Source organism: Taudactylus pleione, unplaced genomic scaffold (genome assembly GCF_031769625.1).
Source record: "Taudactylus pleione unplaced genomic scaffold, aTauple2 ptg000015l, whole genome shotgun sequence".
NCBI classification, from domain to species: Eukaryota; Metazoa; Chordata; class Amphibia; order Anura; family Myobatrachidae; genus Taudactylus; species Taudactylus pleione.
Window position 1 is genome coordinate 23993238 of NW_028284417.1, and position 21491 is coordinate 24014728.

The 21491-nt window shown below is 42.2% G+C and overlaps 1 protein-coding gene across 1 annotated transcript in view; it reads right to left on the reverse strand.

Annotated features, from left to right (window-relative positions):
• NT5E (5'-nucleotidase ecto) overlaps nucleotides 1-21491 on the reverse strand; it is a 120819-nt gene that overhangs the window by 22266 nt on the left and 77062 nt on the right. Inside the window, exons 4-6 of the mRNA XM_088470749.1 lie at nucleotides 20183-20380; nucleotides 18434-18588; nucleotides 11246-11354 (exon numbers count right to left, since the gene is read on the reverse strand). Of these exons, the coding sequence (XP_088326875.1) occupies nucleotides 11246-11354; nucleotides 18434-18588; nucleotides 20183-20380 (462 nt within the window). The remainder of the gene's footprint in view (nucleotides 1-11245; nucleotides 11355-18433; nucleotides 18589-20182; nucleotides 20381-21491) is intronic.

The following is a 21491-nucleotide window of genomic DNA, read 5'->3' on the forward strand; positions in this document are numbered from 1 at the left end:
TCACTCACAAAGTGGTGGAGCTGCTAATTCGCAGAATTGTGTGCTCATGGAATACACACATGCAGTCTATGCAACTGAGGTCTGAGCAGTTATGTGGCTCCCACATCCCACTCAGTGCCTACAATCTACCCATTGGATCATCACAACAATCTCACTAGGTTCCAACATCCTTCTCAATCCATACATCCATCTTATTCAAAATACACATTCAGCTCCCTAATTGCTAAAACGATCATACTCTGTCTATGCATGCAGACTTTCTTCCCCTATACACCTCCATGATGCTATATCTTCCCTAATCCCTACTGTTGTGTGGTCTCCCAACGGTGCTAGTCTGTGTTCTCCCATCTGCACCAATCTGTCTTTCCCCATCCGCACCGCCCTGCATCCGTGCCACTCTGTTTCCTTCTGCACCATTGCCTTCCACCCAGCCATGCTGCTCTGTCTTTCTCTGTCTGTGGCACTCTTTCTTCCTCCATCTGCAGAGGAGAAGGGCAACAAAATGTTACACTGGCACTGGTGGTGGAGGGGACAGCACACAGGAGGTGTTATGGGGGTGCAGAGGGAGAGACAACTTAGGGGGCAGGCATGTGGGAAAGTGCACAGGGGCAGCAGCGGGGGACAGAAAGGCTCACTGGCACTGATCGTCACAGCTCTGAACTGCTTCTTAAGACCCCTAAACACGGAACCATGTGCTCACGATGCGATATTGTGAACGATTTCCCTTAAACACTCCCCGACACACAGAACATGATATGATGCTTAAACAGCACATTTTGAATTGGGAACTATTGTAGCCTGGGCTGGCTAGCGGTCAGGGGTGATGCTTCGGCTGGAGGCCCAGTGAATGGGCTCCCCTGGCTGTGGCATCAGCCCCCCACTAGAGAGGGTCCGGTGCTGGTTCTGGTAAATACAGGGGGACCCTATGCATTTTTTCCCCCTGTATTTCCAGAACCAGCACCGGATAAGAGCCTAGTGCTGGTTGCGCTGAATACGGGGGACTCCTACGTTATTTGTCCCTCATATTTTGGCAACTAGGACTGGTTCTGAAAAGCCTAGTGCTTGGTGTGCTTCATTCGGGGGACCCTACATCATTTGTCCCAAAGCCCGGTGCTGGTTGTTTTGTTTTTTTGGGGGGAGCACGCCATTTTATTTTATTTTTTTACACAAGTTTTTTTTTTTTTTTAAACACAGAAGCACAGATGGGTCTCACTGATCCCGTCCCTGCTTCTGTTTGTTTATTTATACACATGTGCAGGTGCCTCGGATCTTTCAGATCCAAGCCTGCATCTGTCTGCTGCTACCTCCCACTGCCACTGCACCGCTGCCGCTACCCCCTTCTTTCCTGGGTCCCGGATGCAGCTAACAACCTCTTTATTCCCCTGAGCCCATCGCCGCAACCGCCCGCACTGGACCGCCATCTTTGTGCACCCTAGTGAAGCCACAGTGAGTACACTTGCTGGAGGCTACTACTACGGCTGCGCAAGGAATTGAATCTTCCTATCTCTATAATGGCACAATTGTGAGGTAATAGTTTAAAAACTAACTTTTTCAATTACCTGAACCCCAAAAGGCCCTACCCTGGAACAATAGTTACCTGTTCTTACAAACCCCAAGTCTAAATTAGCCCCCTACCCTGAGTTATGCCTTCCCAAAAATCCCCCATAGAGAACAGCAGAAAAGTGGTCCTGAGAGTATCAGAAAAAGCTGACAGTTGGAACTATAGATTACTCCCAAATCCTCATTTTTAATTTTTTAGGATGCAGCTCCGAGTGACAGTTCTACCCACCCATGCCAAATTTCAGCTTGGCACCTCCTATAGCTTTTGAGGTGTAGCCCCTTAAACACCATGCCCCCCTCCTCTGGAATTCTCTATGGAGATTTCCATTTTTTTTTATTCAGCCTTAATATAAGGGCCCATATATATTATATATATATATATATATATATATATACACACATACATACATACATACACACACAATTAGTAATGCACAAAGAAGTCGCACACACCACAACTTCTCCAAAAATATTGTGTGCCAGGTCTATAAAGCGTGTATACATACATATACATATATATATATATATATATATATATATATATAATATATTTATATGCTTTTAGTCTACATAGTTTAACATTTAGGGTCCTCTCATATGTGCCACGAAGGATACAAACCCCTCCCCCTTATTGTTTAAACTGTGGTAATCATGAAAGGATTACCTGTATCCTAGACTGTGCGAATATGACGCATTTCAAGGGAAAAAGTTAAACGAAAATACGCTCTGCGCTACCGAGTCATGACACGGCATGGTGCAACTAGAAGGGCTGTTTAACTCGCAAGGAGGCTCGATGAGGACACATCTGTAGTTTTACTGTATGTGTAAACTTGGTTAAAATACTGAGATACCCATGCCTGCCAACTGTCTCTGTTTTGTTTTTCGCACAGTCCCACAATTTGCGGACTACCTTGCTGTCCCACCTGTGGACCACAGTGTCCCACGGTGGGGGGAAAGTTGCATAGCAGAGCAGCAGGTGAATAGATGCCATGTACATACGCACATCATCTCTTCACTGTGAGGGGAGAGCCTGGGGGCAGACCAGCATCTCCTCGAGTGTTGGGCTCGCCCCCTGAGTGATGTAAGTGGGGGCGTGCTGCAAAGTTATGCCCTCTTCACCGATAAGCCACACCCCCCTTTCCGGCACACGGAAGTCCCGACTATCATTATAAATGTTGGAAGGTATGGATACCATTTTATTATTTGAGTTTGGTATGTTAAATAACTATATGCATGAAAGTTTTAGAACATACAGTATATGCAATTTGTTCTCAGCATCAGTATGTTTAACATGCAGAAAGTTTAAAATTCGTAAACTAGAGGTACGACCGAAAATATAGCTATTTGTGATTACTGACAGTGGACTGATACAGAATTTCTAGCTACTAGGGGTGTAAATTGCTCACAAGCATATGTCTGCACATTTGCTGAGCTGTACATATTTAAAAATGCATACACCTCCACAGCAGCATATCTGCCCAGTACCTGTCCTATAGCAAATGCAACAGATGCGCCTCCTAACAGCATAATTGCTGGTCAGCATCAGTCACATTTACATAAACACAATCTCACTGAACTTTGCCTATGTGAGAAAGCTTCTTCCAGACCCAAACTCCGTTATGACTCTATGGTCATAAAGTTAGATGTGAGCAAAATACGCCTGGGTCTTCATAAGCGCATTTGTGTGTGTGCACATTCTGGGCTTGTGTAGTGCAATTTAATGCAAGACATCAGCACAATCTGGAATAGCACTCACTATGCATCGGTCCCAGTATGTTTGGAGCAATCCAGTTGAAAAACAAGATGGAATGTTATGCTGGGTACTGTTATGCCGGGTAGACAATAGACGGCGGACTGGACGACATATTATCCACATCGGCCAGTGTGTACTGGCTATGTCGCTGACGATGCGCAGTCCCGCATAGTCAGCAACATCAGCATGCAGGTCCTACAGACGATATCATCAGCATAGCCCCCGATATTGCGCCGTTGCTCCTGCCACTAATGAGGTCGGTACACACTAGACATCGTCTAGTGTGTACCGGACTTTAGAGCCGAATCAATTCAAGTTCAAAATATTTCTTTTGATGTGCAAGTAAGAGAAGGAGAAACGTGTGTTGAATCCTGATTGGAGGACACAAGCTCCTCTAACCTCTGTTTTGGGTCACCAGCAGGCCTGCATCCATAACTTGGCTAGGGCCCCATCAGTTATTAATCAGTCTCTGGTTAGTAGCCAGGATAGCATGCAAGATGAAGTGGTCACAGGTCAGAGCCAGAAGAAGTAAGTCAGTGAAGCCAGGGTAGTTGTCATAGATGATACACAGCCATAATGCAAGATAGTAGATGCTCCATAATTGTGGTAGGGGGTGTTGTTGGAGAATAGAGACACCAGTTGCAGAACTTGTAAGGTTTAACCCCTAACTTAGCCTGTATCAGGTGATCCTTACCTGTAAGTGTGTTGTGTCCGTATTTATTATTATACATAATGGCATGCTTTCAAAACTAGTGAAGTAGTTAGTGGGTGACAGTCATATCAGGTGAGTGTAGAAGGTGCTTTATGCTTTAGGCAAAGTGAACAAACTTATTAATAGCCCTATACTGTCTAGACTTTATTACTTCAATACACATTATAATTGCAGCTGTAATTGTCATTTCCCCTGGTTTAGCACAAGGTTCTAGTACATAGATGAAATCTGTTACTATTAATAAAATGATATTGTTAATATTGGTTTTATGTATATGATTGTTTACATGCGTGTTTTATATATAATACACATTTGCAATTATTGCTTTGTACAATTGAAAAATGTAGTCCAGGTGTAGTTACTCTAACTATAGTATATTTGTGTGGATAATTTATTCTGTGCATCAATTTGAACATTTATGCCTTTTGTTTTCATGTTCATTCAGTCATATTATAATTAGAGATGAGTGGTTCTGTTTTGGCTCGGAACTACCCACCAAGTTCGGATATCAGATGTCTGTGAAAGATTACATTTGCCTCGTCCTGAGATCTGAACTTGTTGGAAAGATCAGAGCCAAAACCGAACCACTCATCTCTGAAAGTTTTGTTTCAAGAGGTTAACCATGATCCCATTGTTTTAACACCAATGCTTTGGTATGATGGAACTTTTCTCCTGGTCCATATAAAGACAAATAAAGGTTCTTAGATAATTCAAAATGTTAAACCATATATTGCATGAATAATGGTGCATACACACGGGGCGATCGGCAACGATAATGATATCATTGAATGATCTCCCGGGTGTGCTGGATGATCGATATTGATCATCCAGCACACCGCCAACGACCCGCGATCAACGATCGCAGGTCCCTATAGTAACCTGGTCGATATCGACCAGGTTGGTCTGCATGCACGGGCGTTGAACGATATTGTTATCGTCCATACTGTACGTGCCCGCGCATCGCAGGTCATTCTGGGTTGGAGGCACCGAAAAATGCACGATATGAACAATAACCATATGATCGATATCGTTATCGTTGACATCATGCATTTTAATACCGTGTGTACATACCATAACACACACATGCTATCTCAGAAGGTTTTGTCTTTGTTTTTCTTTTAGTATTTTTCATAACAATTCTTCCTATTTTTAAATCTCGATCACTTGCCAAAATGGTCAAGACAAAATTATACAGATGAGAACAGTTTTTTAAAAGAGTGCAGCTTTTATAAGCCTGTAAGCCACATTTGGAACGTGGTGCTAGGACACTACGCATTATCATATACATATATATATTTCTCATTTGTTTTTGTCCTGTCTGCTTTCCAAAACCCAGTTGTAATCACAGAATTTGAACATACATCAACTTTTAGAATGCATTGTTTATTAGAGACTGAATTTATATTCTTTGCTACTGAGAAATCTTTTTGTTATAGTAAATTATTATTACTTAAGTTGTCTCTTCTAATCAAAATATATTTTTAAATACAGAAATTCATAAACAAAAATACATTTAGTACATTTATATTTCCACGTTTGAATGTGTTCAGTAGAGTCCATGCAATTTTTTTTCATGAACAGGATCACATAGAATGTATTATTTTGCAATGCCTAGGCATTTTAGAAAAATGAAATCCTATAAATTATTCATAGACTGCTAGACTTTGAATAAAAAGCATATTGTGTATTAAATGGACTTTGTGTCTGGTCAGAAAATGAGTAGTAGTTTGTTTATTAAAGGCGGTGACTAGTGAGGTTAGTAAAGCTGTCAACTTTTCCAAGACATGGTCTGAAAATATAAAATGTTTGCAGTTGATTCATAAAATAGGGGGGAAAAAAAGCGTAGCTAACGTGTACAGTTAGATTTTGATCATAAAATATAAAAAACAAGCAACAACAGCTTGTGAAACCTAAAAGGTTTTGTAACTAAAATATTTGCATAAAGATCAACTGGATTACTGACAAATGAGATTCTAGAAATGTGCTAGTTAATCCTCCCGTTCAAATTTGCCAAATACAGTTAAGACAAAAACACAGCTCTGCAGAAAAATGTATAAATATAAAAACAACTAATAGGCCTCTGGGTGTTTTTGCAGAAGATTGTGCTTATTACTATGTATCCCCTTTTCAGGATGGCAATATTAAAATACATTTTATTTCTTTATTAGTCAAGTAAAACACTTTTTTCACATGGGAATTATTATATTTCTTTTCTATTTTTGAACCTTATTTCAGACTTGCTGACTTGCTCCCAAAAATCAGTTGTTGCTTCCGGCTTCCTGCAAGAGAGGGCAAGTCTCCTCGTCACCGAAGGAAACCCCCTCTCTCCCCCTCTCCAGCACGCGTCGACTTAAGAATGATAGTGGGAGTACCCAAGGGGGTGACTCTTCCCATGCTGAATCGCATTGTTTAGCCAAGATGACGTGATCGTGCCACCTTGTTCACCATTGCCCTGGCAGTCAGAACTTTGGCATGTAAGCTTTATTTTATTTTTGTGCTCACCGGGTGAGGAAGAAGCAAGCTAAGAGCTTTAATTTGATAAGTGTTCGATTCTTACTTATACTGCTTATGTTCTCTCACTCTGTGACGCTTAGCCACGACTGTGATGCTAAGTCCTGCCACCCTTCAGTAATTGACCTGCCTGCATTTTCCTCTGCAGGGATATCCATGGATGGATGCAAACCATTGATGTTAAACAGATGGCGCCAATGCTCTTTCTGGCACAGGGCACCTGAATGTCTAGTTACGGCTCTGGTAACAGCATCCCTGTTACCCCTTTCTCATGTCTCAATGTCTGACAACTTTCACTTCTATCACAGCAAGCCACACATGGGGCAACATGTTCACACCATGCAATGTGCACTGATAGCAAGGGAACCAGACAGAAGTCATCATACTGGTGGTCACACATGTAGCTCATGAGACCGAATGGAAGAAAGTGTTGTAAGACTCTTAGGGCCGTATTCAATTAGTGGTGAAAAGCCATTTTTTGCGTAAAAGTTTCGCTGGTGACGTCATTTAGCCAGTGGAAACTTATCCCCGTATTCAATTGTTGTGACTTTTCACCGTTGTAAAAACGCAATGCAATGTACCTGGCAGAAAAGTTTCGCCTATGAATAGCTGGCGGAAAAAAGTGTAGAATTGCGGAGTGGGGTGCAAAGGTGGGGAAACCACCCTGCACCCTTAGGACAGGTCCCCAAAGGTAAACTGCATCAAAAAAATCCTAAAAAGAATTAAACACCCCAAAAATTACTTTGAAAAAGGGGCGAAAAAGTTCAAAGTTGGGGTACAAACTTAAAAGTTAGCGAAATAGACTTTGGGGGGGTCTGCAAGCATGGGGGAGGTGTTTTGTTGATTGCAGGTGTTTGCTGAAGGTGCATTCTTAAATAGAGATTTTGTTTTATTCTTAAATCAGATATAAATTGCTTCTTGAAAATAAAATTTAGGGTTCATGCAGCAACAAGTGATCAAAAAACAAAGGCATAAAAGGGGAAAATGAATCAGTAGGTTGGTCCAATGTTGGCAGCTGGAACAGGTGAAGGATCAGGGTGGGGGGGGGAATAAGATGTTTTGATCTCTTATTTTCCCAAGTCGTGCGTTTTAGTATGGATTGTTCCCCCATAGACTCCTTCTCAGCCCATCGCAAAGATAAGAGCTGAATTGCTTTTGCATATGGCTATGTTAACCGTGGGCCCCTCTGTCGCCTTCGTCCTAAGATCCATCATGTGAGAATCTGGTAAAAGTAAGGTGTCTCTGATCACACCACACTTTTGGTTTCTAAGGGTGACCCCATTAATGAAGAGAGTACTCCGGTCTTCGGAAAGCAAAGTCTTAATCTCTGCTGCCATGATCTGGGAGAACTTGCCGCCCGGGTGGGTGGCCCATGGGCAGGGCAGGCGGGTGTGTGTCGGGCGTCTGGGTGTTGCAGCAGGTGGAGATGCAGCTGCCTCGTGCTCCTGGTCTGTGCGCGCGCAGGATCCGAAGGTGCATTTTTAACGCTTTTTAAGGCCTCACTTTAGCAATTTTTAACCATGCTTGCACCCATTTTCATGTACCGCAAATATGCTTGGACTAGTTATTTTTCCCAAAAAACCCCCTGCAAAATGCTATTCCTTACCACTTGTGCAAAGACGCAAAATAGCACCAATTGAGAGCATTTAAGCACACCAAATACCTTCAGCAGGGCTATTCGTGGGTATCCATAGTGATCCCCCATGTCAGTGCATCTTTTGAGGGGTGTCAGGCTGATTACACCATACTTGCCAGCACTCTTCGCCTGTTTTAAGTTTCACCGGGAGGCGTTTTCGATTCCTTTGAAATTGAATACAGGGGACGTGCGCGATACTCTTTCGCATACAAAACCAGCGATGTCGGCGTAAAGTCCGGCATGCGAAAAGTACAGGACTTTTTGCTTCTAATTGAATACGGCTCATAATGTAATGTGGATGGTGTTGGTGGGAAGGGGTCCGTTAGCTATTTAATGAAGTGTGATGGTGGGGGGTATGCAATTAATGATGGAATGATTGTGGTGGTGGGAGCTTATTCGTTAAGGTCATGTGATGGGAATATTAATTTGAAGATGGAGTAGTTAAGGTGCACTGAAAAAGTCAATATCACCATTAGGGTTACCTACAAAACACATTGTCTACATTGTGACCTTTAGTATTAAGTATTAACATGATGAATGGTCACTGTCAATCTCATATACTGAAACCCTGAGTTGCATCAACATGCAACAAGATAAGCACGTTCTATGGCCCACTTTAACATGTCTGTGCCACAAATTGCACTAAACTGTAAATGAGCTAAATGGCATCTGTCATTGGTGAGTACTGGCACTGGTATAGTACTAAACAGGATACAGCTGCAAGGGCAACAGCGTTTTTTTTTTCCAGATCTACCCCTTCCAGAATATTCATAATGTAAAAATATACACACAGTATATAGAAACACTTCTAAACAAACTGCCTTACAAAAAGAAGTCCGTGCTAGTACAGTGGAGCAATAGAGAGCAGAGTAACCATTTATGTTTTAATCTAGGTTTCATGGATGATTTGTGCACCTTTAAATACCCCTCACAAGGGACAGAGCCGTGCAGCACTGCGCTCCAGAGCAAAGTTCGGATAGGGGCACGTGATGCTGCTGCAGTCACCTGGGCCAGGGATGGCGAGAAGAGTGGGAGAGAAGGTTAAAATTACCTAGGCCCAGATCTCTGAAGGGGGCCTGGAGTGCAGGGGAGGCGTAATCATACCCCCTACTGCACCAACAATAGTTCCAACATGGTCCCTCACTGGTTTACCTATGTGCTGCTGCTGTACAAATAGATTTTCATAAATCACAGTAGTCACCCTTGCTACTATTAATTGTATGTTACAATGTAATCAAGTAGGGAGAAGTCACTTTTACATTCCCATTGACATAAAAACACAGATTCCTTCCACCAATAATATGTAGCTCAAAAGCAATTAGAAAGTCTTCTACTATTCCCTGATTTATCCCAAGATGCAATCACAGCCTAAATGAATCTGTCTTACTCAGTCTACACTTAATGCGCTGCATAAATTTAGCATTATCAAAACCACCTTGTGGGCTCCATTTGTAAAATCAGTTTTTAACAGTTGATCATTTTCAGCATTTCTTGCCATTACTACTACTGGCAGCAGGACACTATCTGAACAGAATATTCTGTATTTGACATTTTACTTATGCTTATACTGTGCCAAAAAATAATACCATTAATCATCCACTACTTAAAATAATAATAATAATTGGCCACCATCCCCCAGGAATTCCTGAACGTACTTTGCTACTGTGATAAGTGCATTTCTGAGAAAAGAAATGAAGGTAGGGCTTGCAGTCATTTTGTGAAAACCAGTTTGAATATGTTAATTCAGATATTAGACTAGAACACATCAATGTGAGCAAAAGATTCTTTGTTCTTATGTGAGAGTGTTAAGGAGCATACACACTATATGATATGCTCCCTGAGCGATATCGTCTAGTGTGTCCCTGGCAGGCTGTGCTCAATGTCGTTCATGACATTGAGCACACCCGCTGAACGATATCATTAACAATATCGTACAGCGCCGGGCTCTCTACCCCATTCCCCAACATGCAGCAACCTGACAATATCGTCAGGTTGGCCTGCATGTTTGCCCGATGAACGATAACGATATCGTTATCGTTCACTTTAATCACCCAGTGTGTACGCACTTTAGACAAACACCTGTATGTACCTAGTGCAGGAACGGCAGTTGCCCCCAGACTGGGCCATTTTCAGTGCCCTGGGCTGGCTGAGAGCATCTGTCAGGTCTCATCTCAACATGGGCCGTGTGCTGCCTATTGCCATGTGCAGTGCAGCGCATGGCAATTTAGTACATACCCTTCTCTCCTATAGGACCATGGAAAGTTTCATTAAAAAACCCACAATTTTATATAGCAAATGGCTTTCGCCCTTTTATAGATCAGCCCACATTCTATACCTAAACAACCTTTTTAGTGTTGGCTGCTGTCACGGGCCAGGGCTTTGTGTTTGTCCCCTGTTAAATTTACTAGCTAGCCCCTTACCTAAACATAGGTGCTTTTCTAGGGGAAGTAGAATTGTGTTCTTGTTTGCGTCTTGCATCATGAAAACATGAAAATACAATTACAATGCACAGCAATAACTGAATAGGACGGGATGTACCAAACAGAAAATGGAAGTAAATCTTCACAAAGCTGGTGCTTTCAGGTAACATAATTCACATGGATTCCCATATGTATTAAAAAGGTTCACAACAGAAATCTCTAATATCTGCTGCGGTCCCATAGCACAGCAGTCCCCTTAGGATTCTATGGGCAGCGATGTGCCCACATACTTGTGCCCGCTAGACAATGCTATTGATAGATAGCATTGGCTACAAAAGCCTATGGGCTACTTTTTGCAACTACCCCTCTCCGTTACATGCCCCATGTACACACACAGGCTGATGGCCTCTCATACACTTTATAAACTTCAAGTGCGAAACCGGAAAGTGATTTAATCGCTGGGACAGCTCTATTTCGGAAGGGCTGCCTCTGCAAGGAGGTATTAATAAATACATTCAATCATAATTGGCAGTATGCTACAGAGACAGGGAGAGATTATCGCAATATACATTATTTGCGATGAATGATACTAAGAGATAAACACTTCTATAAAGTAAATAAACACACATATTGCAGTGAACGTGGATACACACCATTACTGGACCTCTCATCAATTGATGCTCTTATTCCACCACCATTCATGATACAGATGGAAACATGGTTCCACATAACTTCATCAGGATGTCGTATATTGTTAGAAATCTGAGATAAAGAAAGGAAAATCAAGAGACCCACACATACATTGCAAATGTTTAAAATAAACAAAATATTGAAAGACTTTGGCTAAATGATTCATAGAAAGATGTTCTACCCCAAATACTTATAATGAAAGGGATTATAGTTTTGTTTCATATATGCTACAAATACTAAAATACAGAGATAACCCTTAAAAGTGAAAGTATCAAACGGAACACTTATGCCGGCCATACACGGTGCCATATAGTAGCCGATCCGATGGATTGGCAGGATATAGCTGCTATATTGTACAGTGTATGGGCATGATATCGTCCCGTGCGGTGCGCGCTCCTGTGGGGTCGTACATCGCATCCCCAGATCTTGCGGAAAATTCACTCGATCAGGGGATGCGATGTACGATCCCATGTTGCGCTATGCGGGTGAGGGAGGGAGGTGCCGGCATATCGGGCAGTCGGCCACGATATCGCTCTGTTTGTGGGGACCACCCGATATGTCGGCATCGGATCGGCCGTCGTCATACTTGGTGCATATTGCACCGTGTATGGGCCGCTTAACTTTTCAACCAGGATTTGGTAGCTGGTATCTGAGGTAACCTCTATCGACTCTGAGTTGGGAGCAAAACAAAAAAAAAGCAAGTAACTTTGCACCTGATAAACCATGTTGCATGCAAGGCAGAAGCACACTCAAGGGGGGTTTGTGAGTACTCTTCGCTCACGCCAATGGCCCAAAACTTCCCCAGCATGGACTGTTGGAAAACTATCCCCTGTGTTACATATTCTGCTATTCCTGAGGCAGGAAACCTCTCTCTGCATTCAGGGTTTGAACCTCCCCCTTTACAGGCTGCTGCACAGGAGTTCTACACTGTGTTTAAGGCAGCTCGACAGTCACAGTGGTGCATCAACCCTTTGAAAGCCTTGATGTTTTCTTTAGCAATAGCTATATATGTATACTAGCAACCTGCCCCGGCTTTGCACGGGAGCAATTCTTAATTTACGGCGATAGTCTTTTTTAACCAAGGTCTTATAAGATTAGTTGTTTATCCTCCTGACATCAACACGAAAAGATTTAGGGCCTGATTCAGAGCCGGACGCTATTTGCGCTCACTCGTTCAGAAAAAAGTGGTGGCTATTCAAATGAACCGTTCGCTCTTTGCGGTCTGTTCACGCCTCTAGGTCTGAACGAGCGTACAAAACATGCGGTCGTTTTTTGGAAAACTACGCCCCCTGGCCGCTCGCATCCTACGTCATGTCCGCTATTTATTAGATTAATCGAGTACATCGACCAGCGTATGAACTGCTCGCTATTCTTGTGGTTGGTTTTTCCTACCGCAATCATGCGAGCAGTTCTGACTATAAAATAACCCAGTGACGTGGTCAATGACGCTGCTGTATTAATTATGCACACCCATAAAACGCCCGTTTTGACCTTTAAGCACGCCTGCGTTCAGATCTCCACTCCCCGTTTTCAAGCACCTTCCCCTGTTACCACCCACATACGCCTCCTCCTGTCACTCAAAATAGCAGGCATTCGCTATTTAGAGAACAAATGATTTTCGGCCGCACTGACTGGTTCGCGCATGCGTATTACGATCCGTACGCATGCGCAGTTGTGCAAACATCGCTCGGAACGAACGAGCGGCCGCTTACGAGCGGCTCTGAATCAGGCCCTTAGTTTTGACGTGACACACAAATAAAGTTCTCCATGAGAAGTCAGGGGTGTCAAACTCGTGGCCATCCAGCTGCTATGGATTACATATCCCAGCATGCCCCGCCACAGTTTTAGCATGTCCTAATAGCAAAACTGTGGCAGTGCATGCTGAGACGTGTAGTTCCACAGCAGCTGGATGGCCCGAGTTGGACACCACTGATTTATATTAACTCCAGCCATGTTAAGTGTCTGTCCCTGTGCTTTATTTATTGTCATGCCAAAGCAGACTCTTACCGGGAATTGGACTCGTTTGAAATGAAAGAATAGTTTTTAATATAAAGTAAATAGGAACGGTAAGAAAAGGGAACAATTTTAATTTTGAATCAGTAAACAGGGCTTACAATTTGTCTGGAGAAGTTGGATAATAAGTTTCAATTTCTACATGATATAAAGTCCATCGTTGATATATCTTTAACGGTTTAGGCAGGTTAAGCCAAGAAGGTGCTCAGTCAGTCACTCACACAGCACAACAGTTTTTCTGTGACTTGCTTCATTCCAAATCTCAGTTTCAGATGCTCTCCTGCTGCTTCAGCACACTGGCCAGCTCTTGTACAGCTGCTTGGTACAAGAGTCGTATCTGCGACTTGCTTCACTAAAATCATCATTGCTCAGCTCCCTTTTAAAACAGGGTCGGAGACCCAGGAATTATGTCCCGGGATGACCCTTTCACTCAGGGAAAAAACCTGTGTAGTTCATCAAATTACCGGGTACAAGTGATTTACCCAGTATATTAATTTTCAGTGTGAAAGGGCTATTAGTAAGACACCAAAAGGACTGATTACATTTTGTTTTCTTAACAAGAATAGGTTGGGTACACACCTGACAAATATATCTGCAGATCGAGTGATCTGCAGATGATGGTTGTTAATACACACCGAACAACCACCATCTGTCATGTGACAGTAGGTACCGCTGGCCATGGGGCGATGCGCCCCCCCCTCCCCGCAGTCTCTGCTGCAAGTGTATGGGCGGTTGGCAGATATCTGCCATTGGCATCGTTCACAGACATATTGCTGGTACACACTGGCCAACGGGCACACAATATATTGGCCGATTAATTGATCAGCCAATATATCTTCCAGTATGTACCCAGCATTACATTTTAATATCAGACAACTGTGCATGCTAACAGTATTACTCTTTAACTCTTTTCTGATAGTACACAAATATTATTGTTAATATTTAACATATTCAGCTGAAAAACAAAAGTATTCAAATTGACATTCTTTGTCCCCAGTTCAAACTCAAACATAATTTCCCAGTGATAAAGCATACAGCATAATTAGTGCATTTGTGAGATCAGCCCTGTAACAGTTTGCCTGAGTGGTCCGTGTGGCAGTATAGATCCCACAACACTGTGGGAGACACAATGACGTCTCTCCCCACACTGTGCGGGAGCTGGGAAGATGGAGCAGGGTGTGGGTTGTGGTGGCAGGTGAGTATCGCCAGTACCGACCTGTAAGAAGGCACCGGCTACTCAGCCCTCCTTACGACCCTATGTGATACCCTGCATTTTGTGAGGTTTCATTGTCACTGGGTGACAATGAGTCATTGAGTCTGTAGGGAGCCAGGCTGGTAGAAGCTACATAACCCTGAGGGCATTTCAGGAGCTCAAAGAAAAAAACAAGTAAATAAATGACAGTTGGAGAGAGGACATGAGAGCGAAGTGACTGGAAGTGTAGAGGAAACCAACGGTAGTGCTGAAAGGACCATATTAGAGCCCGGCTGATCAGTGCCAATTAAACTTGTACAGAGGTAGGTTCCAGATCTACACAGCCTGCTAAAACAGAGGAAACCTGCTCATAGAAGCTGCTGAGAAACACGCAGTGAGCTGCTACAGCCACAAGAAACAAAGTACTGAGTAGTAGTCTGTGTGGGACTTGTAGTGACACACATGTAAAATGTTCCAGTGGGAGATGTAACAAACTTTGGATTGAGATAAAGTGGAGAGAGATAAAGTATTAACCAATCACCTTCTAACTGCCATTTTAAAGGCAGTGTTTGAAAAAGAAGCTGATTGGTTGGTACTTTCGCTCTCTCCAAAGTTTTGATACATCTCCACCCCCAGTGAAGCTGTACTAGTTATCTGAGACACTTCCTCAGATTTTAGTGAGAGTGTCCATTATATTTGTACACACCAGCACCTGCTTTCTTGTCAATGACATTGCTGCATTAAGTATTAAGGTGCGTACACACACACAACGATTTTTTGAATGATTTAACTATAAGGACGTCGTTATCGTTCAAAAAATCGTTCAGTGTAAAACGATAAACTATTATTGTTCATGCGCGTTCACGTTTGTCGATTGTAGTTTGTAGTTCAGTCAGACTGGCCAACTGAACGATTTTCAATAGCAATTGCAACATTTTTCCTTCAACACACAGAAAATCGTTTATTATGTAAAGTAAAACCAACTACCTTGTAAAACGATTTTACGAAAATCGTTCATTACTAACATCGTTGTGTGTGTATGCACCTTATCACTTAACTTCTGAAACACATTATTATAGTGTTATGGGCCACACAAAGAACTATGTAACCTGGGTTTCCATCATACAAGTCACCTAAAAAGGATTCATAATCTGTAACAGTGTCCAGAACATTTCAGAAAGAATTTACATCCCTTCTTGAGCATACAGTGTGATAAGGCTACCATTATTTTATTATTGAATGCCCAACTGCAAATATTGTGAATATTGTGAAATTATACTTGTTGGGGTGAAGAGCCAGTTTATCCACATTTGTGGTAGAATTAGTATTGTATAGTTAGTAAGGTAATATTTAGTAGAAAGCATTATTTATATGAATGTGAGATTGCTTTATTGAAAACTGTATTCTATGGTATTTGCAAATATCATGCTAATTAATCATTTACTTATAGTGAGCCGTTCTAGTCTATATTTATGGTATATTTAAGGTCATTAGAAATAAATCTACAAATACTTCTGAATACATTTTTGTCTCTCATTGTCTGTGGGTGGTTGGGGAACCCTTGTCTCTCTGCCAGGGTGTGGTCTGACAGTTGCTGCGGAAAAGTGAGAAGATTGATACACTATACACTATCTGTATCCTCTAGCGGGTATTAAACATTGCTATGTTTGATATTACTTTAGAATAGATCCCACTCTACAACACTGTAAAAAATGTTGACACTTTTATGAACGATTTGTCCGAATCCGATGCATCGGAACGACAAATCGTTCATATCATCCAGTGTGTATGCATTATATGTCACTGACTATGCTCGCTCCCGCGCTTCATCAGTGACAACATCCGATGGACCTGCATGCAGGTCCAACAGGCGATATCGTTAGCGGGGGCTGCCGGCATGTATGCACTTGCCGATGTCGGTACCCCCTGCTGAGTCCTGTTGCTAGCGACATCGCGCATGGTACACATCGTTTAGTGTGTACCCAGCTTAAGTACAACATTAGCAGTCGAGAGTACTGCTTCTCAAATCCAGTCCTTGGGACACCCTTAAGCTGGCCATACACTAGACCAACTTTCATCAAACCATCCAACTAGTTGGCTGGTTGGAATGAAAATCCGGTAAGATATGGGAGCAAATGATAATCAACAATTTGCTCCCAAATGCTGGAAAACTGATGAAAATGGTCATTCAGACAAGTTGGTTAAATGTTTGATTTAAACAATTTGCTTAAACAAGTGTTTTTGTCCATTTTCCGGGGTTTGAGAGCATATGGTTGATTGTCAATTGCTCCCATACCGTACGAGATTTTTAATTCCAACCAACCAGTTGGAAGGTTGGATGTAAGTTGGTCTAGTGCAGTGTTTCCCTACCGCGGCCCTCAAGGCACACTACCAATCCAGGTTTTAGTGGTAGCTATGCTTAAGCACAGATAGTTAAATCAAAATAACTGAGGTTCAAATTAAGACACCTGTGCTCAAGTATGGCTATCCTTAAAACCTGGACTGTTATTGTGCCTTGAGGACCGTGGTTGGGAACCGCTGGTCTAGTGTATGGCCAGCTTAACAGTGCATGTTTCCCAGGTCTCCTTCCAGAATCACAAGTGAAATAATTAGAACCACCTGTGAATCTTTAAAAATGTGTCAGTGAGTATTGATTACACCTGTGCTCCAGCAAGGAAATATGGAAGACATGCACTGCTGGCGTGTTCCGAGGACTGGAGTTGAGAAGCACTGTAGACATAACAAATTAGAGTATTGGATGGGTATGGTCATCTTAATGGGTCTATTTATTTCTAGCTAAGGGCCTGATTCAGACCCACTCGCAAGCGGCTGTCCGCTCGCAAGTGGGTCGATGGTGTGCACTGCGCATGACGGAGGGAGCTCCGTCGTGCGCATGCGCCAGACGCGACGAGCGACGGACTTTCCTTCGCTCGTTGTGTCTGATCAAAGGGGGCGTGCTGTCGATGTTGATTGACAGCACGCCCCCATTGGTGGGCGTGCCGGGGGCGTGCCTGCCAGACGGAGGCGTTCCCAAGGGAACGCCTACCGTCAGAAGCCGGCCCCACTGACATCACTAGTGATGTCAGTGGGAGTGATTTTGGCTCTGATAGAGCCAAAATCACTCCAGGGCTTGTGGTCGAAAAACCCGACCACAGGCTTCTGGTCGCACTGGCGATGGTCAAGACCATCGCGACCATCATCCTGCACACTCGTATGTGCTGTGGGTGGTGACCCACAGCTATACGAGCGTCCAGGAGGACGCTCCATTTTTATGGAGGACGGCCCTCATTCAGAGCGAGCGCTCTGCTCAGAGCGTCCGGCTCTGAATGAGGGCCTAAGAGTCTAGAGCAGTAGAATCACTTTATAATCAAATGGAGAGTTATCAATAGCATATTTTTCACTGCTAGAGATTAAAAGAGATGAGCATAGTAATTATAATAATTATGACGTTGTTCTGCTGAGTGGGATCCTGGAGCGATGTGCCATCATGGCCAGTCTGGTTGCTGGAATTTAATATGGTAAGTTGTTTACACACTTTTGTACCATAATAAAAATGTTATCTTAACATTGAAACGTTGGTTATCAGCTCTACTGCCTGCGGCGTTATTTATTTGCACTGAGTGCTGCCATATGGGATCTTATGTGTCTGCTGACTCTGCTCTGAGCAGTCAATATACGTGGGCACCTGCATTATCCATTTATTACTTCATTATGGAGTGCTGCTTGCTTTTGTGGAGATATATATATTTCCTGATGACTGTGCAACGCACTGAATCATTGACATATTATGCTGCTAACACAGCTTTGAGTGCTGCACCCTATGGATGCATACCTGCTGTATGCATGGAAGATGCGGGTACTGTGAGTGCTGGATTATTTTGTATGTTTTATTATATATATATATTTTTTTCATTTAAAGATCCTATATCTGGTAATAGCTTCTTACCATAGCCTCACATATAAGATTTCCCATGTTGCACTCCCGAAATCGACATTCCGGGTTAGAGCCATTTAAAAATACTATGGTTTTTCCAATTTCCTGAGCAGAGAAGATAAGTAATTGCTGCTTCCATTTGGCAACTTCTGCTAAAAGTGCTGGATCTAGGAAACAAACACACTCTTACATTACATACATGACAATATTTTGTTTATACATTATGCTACGTGTTGTTAAGATGAGCATTTCCATTTGTCCTATGTGATGTTCTTCACACCATAATGCAAGCAGCAAGTGCATGCACAATGATTTGTAGCACACAATGTAATATGCACTGATCGATCTGTTTTGCAATAAGCAAGTTTCAGCAAAGTGATGTGTAGAAGTTTTTGCCAGATATATACATGTCAGTCAGAAGTGGAAGAAAAAAATACTACAAATATCACCTAATATGTAACATTGTATACTAAGTGTTTAGGAGGTGAGTTTTTTATATAAACTACTGCAACGGGTGCAAACATTGACGTATCATTGCAATGTGTGGGAACTAAGGGCCTGATTCAGAGTTGGGAATAGAGAGAGAGATAGCACTTAACTGTGTACCTGGACAAACCATGTTGCAATGCAAGGGGTGTAAATACATCATTTGCATGTAGGGTAAATACTGGCTGCTTTTACATGTAGCCCATAAATACTGCACAGCTTTATTATTACACTGCACTTTAGATGTCAGTTTGGACACCTCCCTCCCAAATCTAAATCTCTCTGCACATTTTAAATCTGCCCCACCTGCAGTGCAGCATGGTTTCACCAAGATGATCAGTTGAGAGAGAGATCTCTCTATTCCCAAGTCTGAATCAGGCCCTAACTTCCATTTCTCACTTACAATATAATCACCGTAATTAAACATCTATGTGGATATTCATTTGAATTACCTTATATATTCTAATAGTAATAGTAATTTAGTTAAACTGTAGTATCATCAACCTTTGTCAATCAGATTATATATCCAGGCTCAGTCTTGGAAATCAGGTTATCCTGCAGCCTTGGCCCTGCCTTTCCTCTTATGGTCTACCAGGATGTAATCAGTCTAAAATTCCATTACTTTCATGTTATGCTACTGTAGAGCTAATCATCTCTTATCAGGCACAATGAACACATTTGGTATTATTCTTACATGTCACATGAAGATTACATACAAAAACATCCTCTGCTATGGACAAAACCAAAACAGCTAATGCCTATCTACTTCTAACATATATTTTCCATATCAAGTTTTTAAATTGACAACATAAAAAAATATGATTAACATCACAGTTTTTCCAAGAAAAAGTTAATTTTAAATGACTAGTTGTATTTATTTATTTGAGAACTGTACATGATTTGTGGTGTCCATATTCAAACATGTGGCATCCAGTCTCCCATTACGCTTTCTACCCTCAGTCCCATCAACAACCTAACCAAGTCCATTATGTAAAACAGTGGTTCTCAAACTCGGTCCTCAGGACCCCACACAGTTCACGTTTTCCAGATCACCCAGAAGGTGCACAGATGTATTCATTACTCATTGACACATTTGAAAAGTCTACAGGTGGTGATAATTATATCACTTTTGATTCTATGAGGAGACCTGGAAAACATGCACTGTTTGGGGTCCTGAGGACCGAGTTTGAGAACCTGTGATGTAAAACACTTTATACTGTAGTTGCATAAGAAACACCTTTTTTTTTTTTCTTTTTACAAAGACAATGTGCTGACCTTCTGGAATGCTGCTTTCCAGCAAAATTGGATTTCCAAAAGAATGTAAGACATTTCCTTCTGTATCAAAGGTAATGTTTAAATAGCCAAGATATTTTCCAAAAGCATATGCTTGAACAACTGGCACAGAGCGACCATCGTCAGATTTTACAATATATGGATATTCCCCAACTGGGACATCATTGGAAGGTGGTGTTCCTGTAATAAAATATATGTCATGAAAAACACAACTTCAAGTTTTGCTGACTTTATAACATCAACTAAAAGAAGTATTGTATTTGTGCTGTTTTCTGCGTAACTGTCACACAGTAGTATTAGACTGAGATCATAGCCTGACCTGAGTGAAGTTGTCACATTAGTTTTCAGATGTTGTAGTTCAGGGAATAGCACATCATATAGCAAGTAGAAATATGTCAGCATTTTGATGACCATACATCAATAACTAGACCATTTCTGCAGAAAACACTATGTCACCTGTCAGCCATGGTTGTAAATATGATGCTAAACAGATGCTGTCCTTTCAAATTTCTTTCACATACTTCATAAAGCACTCTAAAGCCAGGCAGAAGTTACATTTGCTGTATGGGGCCTGCAATATAAGGGGAAGGAAAGTTCTGCCCCCTGGCACCCCTACCCATGCTGGATTTAATGAAGGGTTATGGAGCACAGAGAACTATTCTGATGGCAGAATTTGACCACTGACTGGAACTACTATGTGTGCAGTTGCACTGCTGCATATGACCTGCAGGTTCCAGGATGTACAAGGGAATGCAAAGTAACATGGACAAGCCCGTTTGGCAGCATAAAAGGGTGACTGGAACTTGATTGATCTGAATTCCATTATGAATGCTGAACTTTGCAGTCTCATATAATACAGCAAATGCATAGAGGCAGCAGGAGGTAGCCTACGTCTTGCATATGAGGGACAGATTGTTCTTGAGAAGGTGACTTTAGGCACACATCCACTTACGATATTGTAATCATGCAATCGCTCAGTAATCGTGCACTTTTATGTCAGAAACGACCAGCGATGCGCGCCCCTGCTGGTCGTTTCCAACATCAATCATCGCACGAAAATGCTGTACAACCTGACGATAACGTGGATGATTGATGTGCCTACACTGAACGTTCAGTGTAGGCACAGCACAGACTAACAAACGACTGCAGGATTACAATGTCGTAATCGTGAAGTCGTTTTGATGTCTGCAAGTGGATGTGTGCCTTTACAGATTGGGGTGTAGTGCTGGTCTTACAAATTCATATCAGATATGGAACCTTGTATTGTAGAGTGTCTCAGTCCTGATTTGCA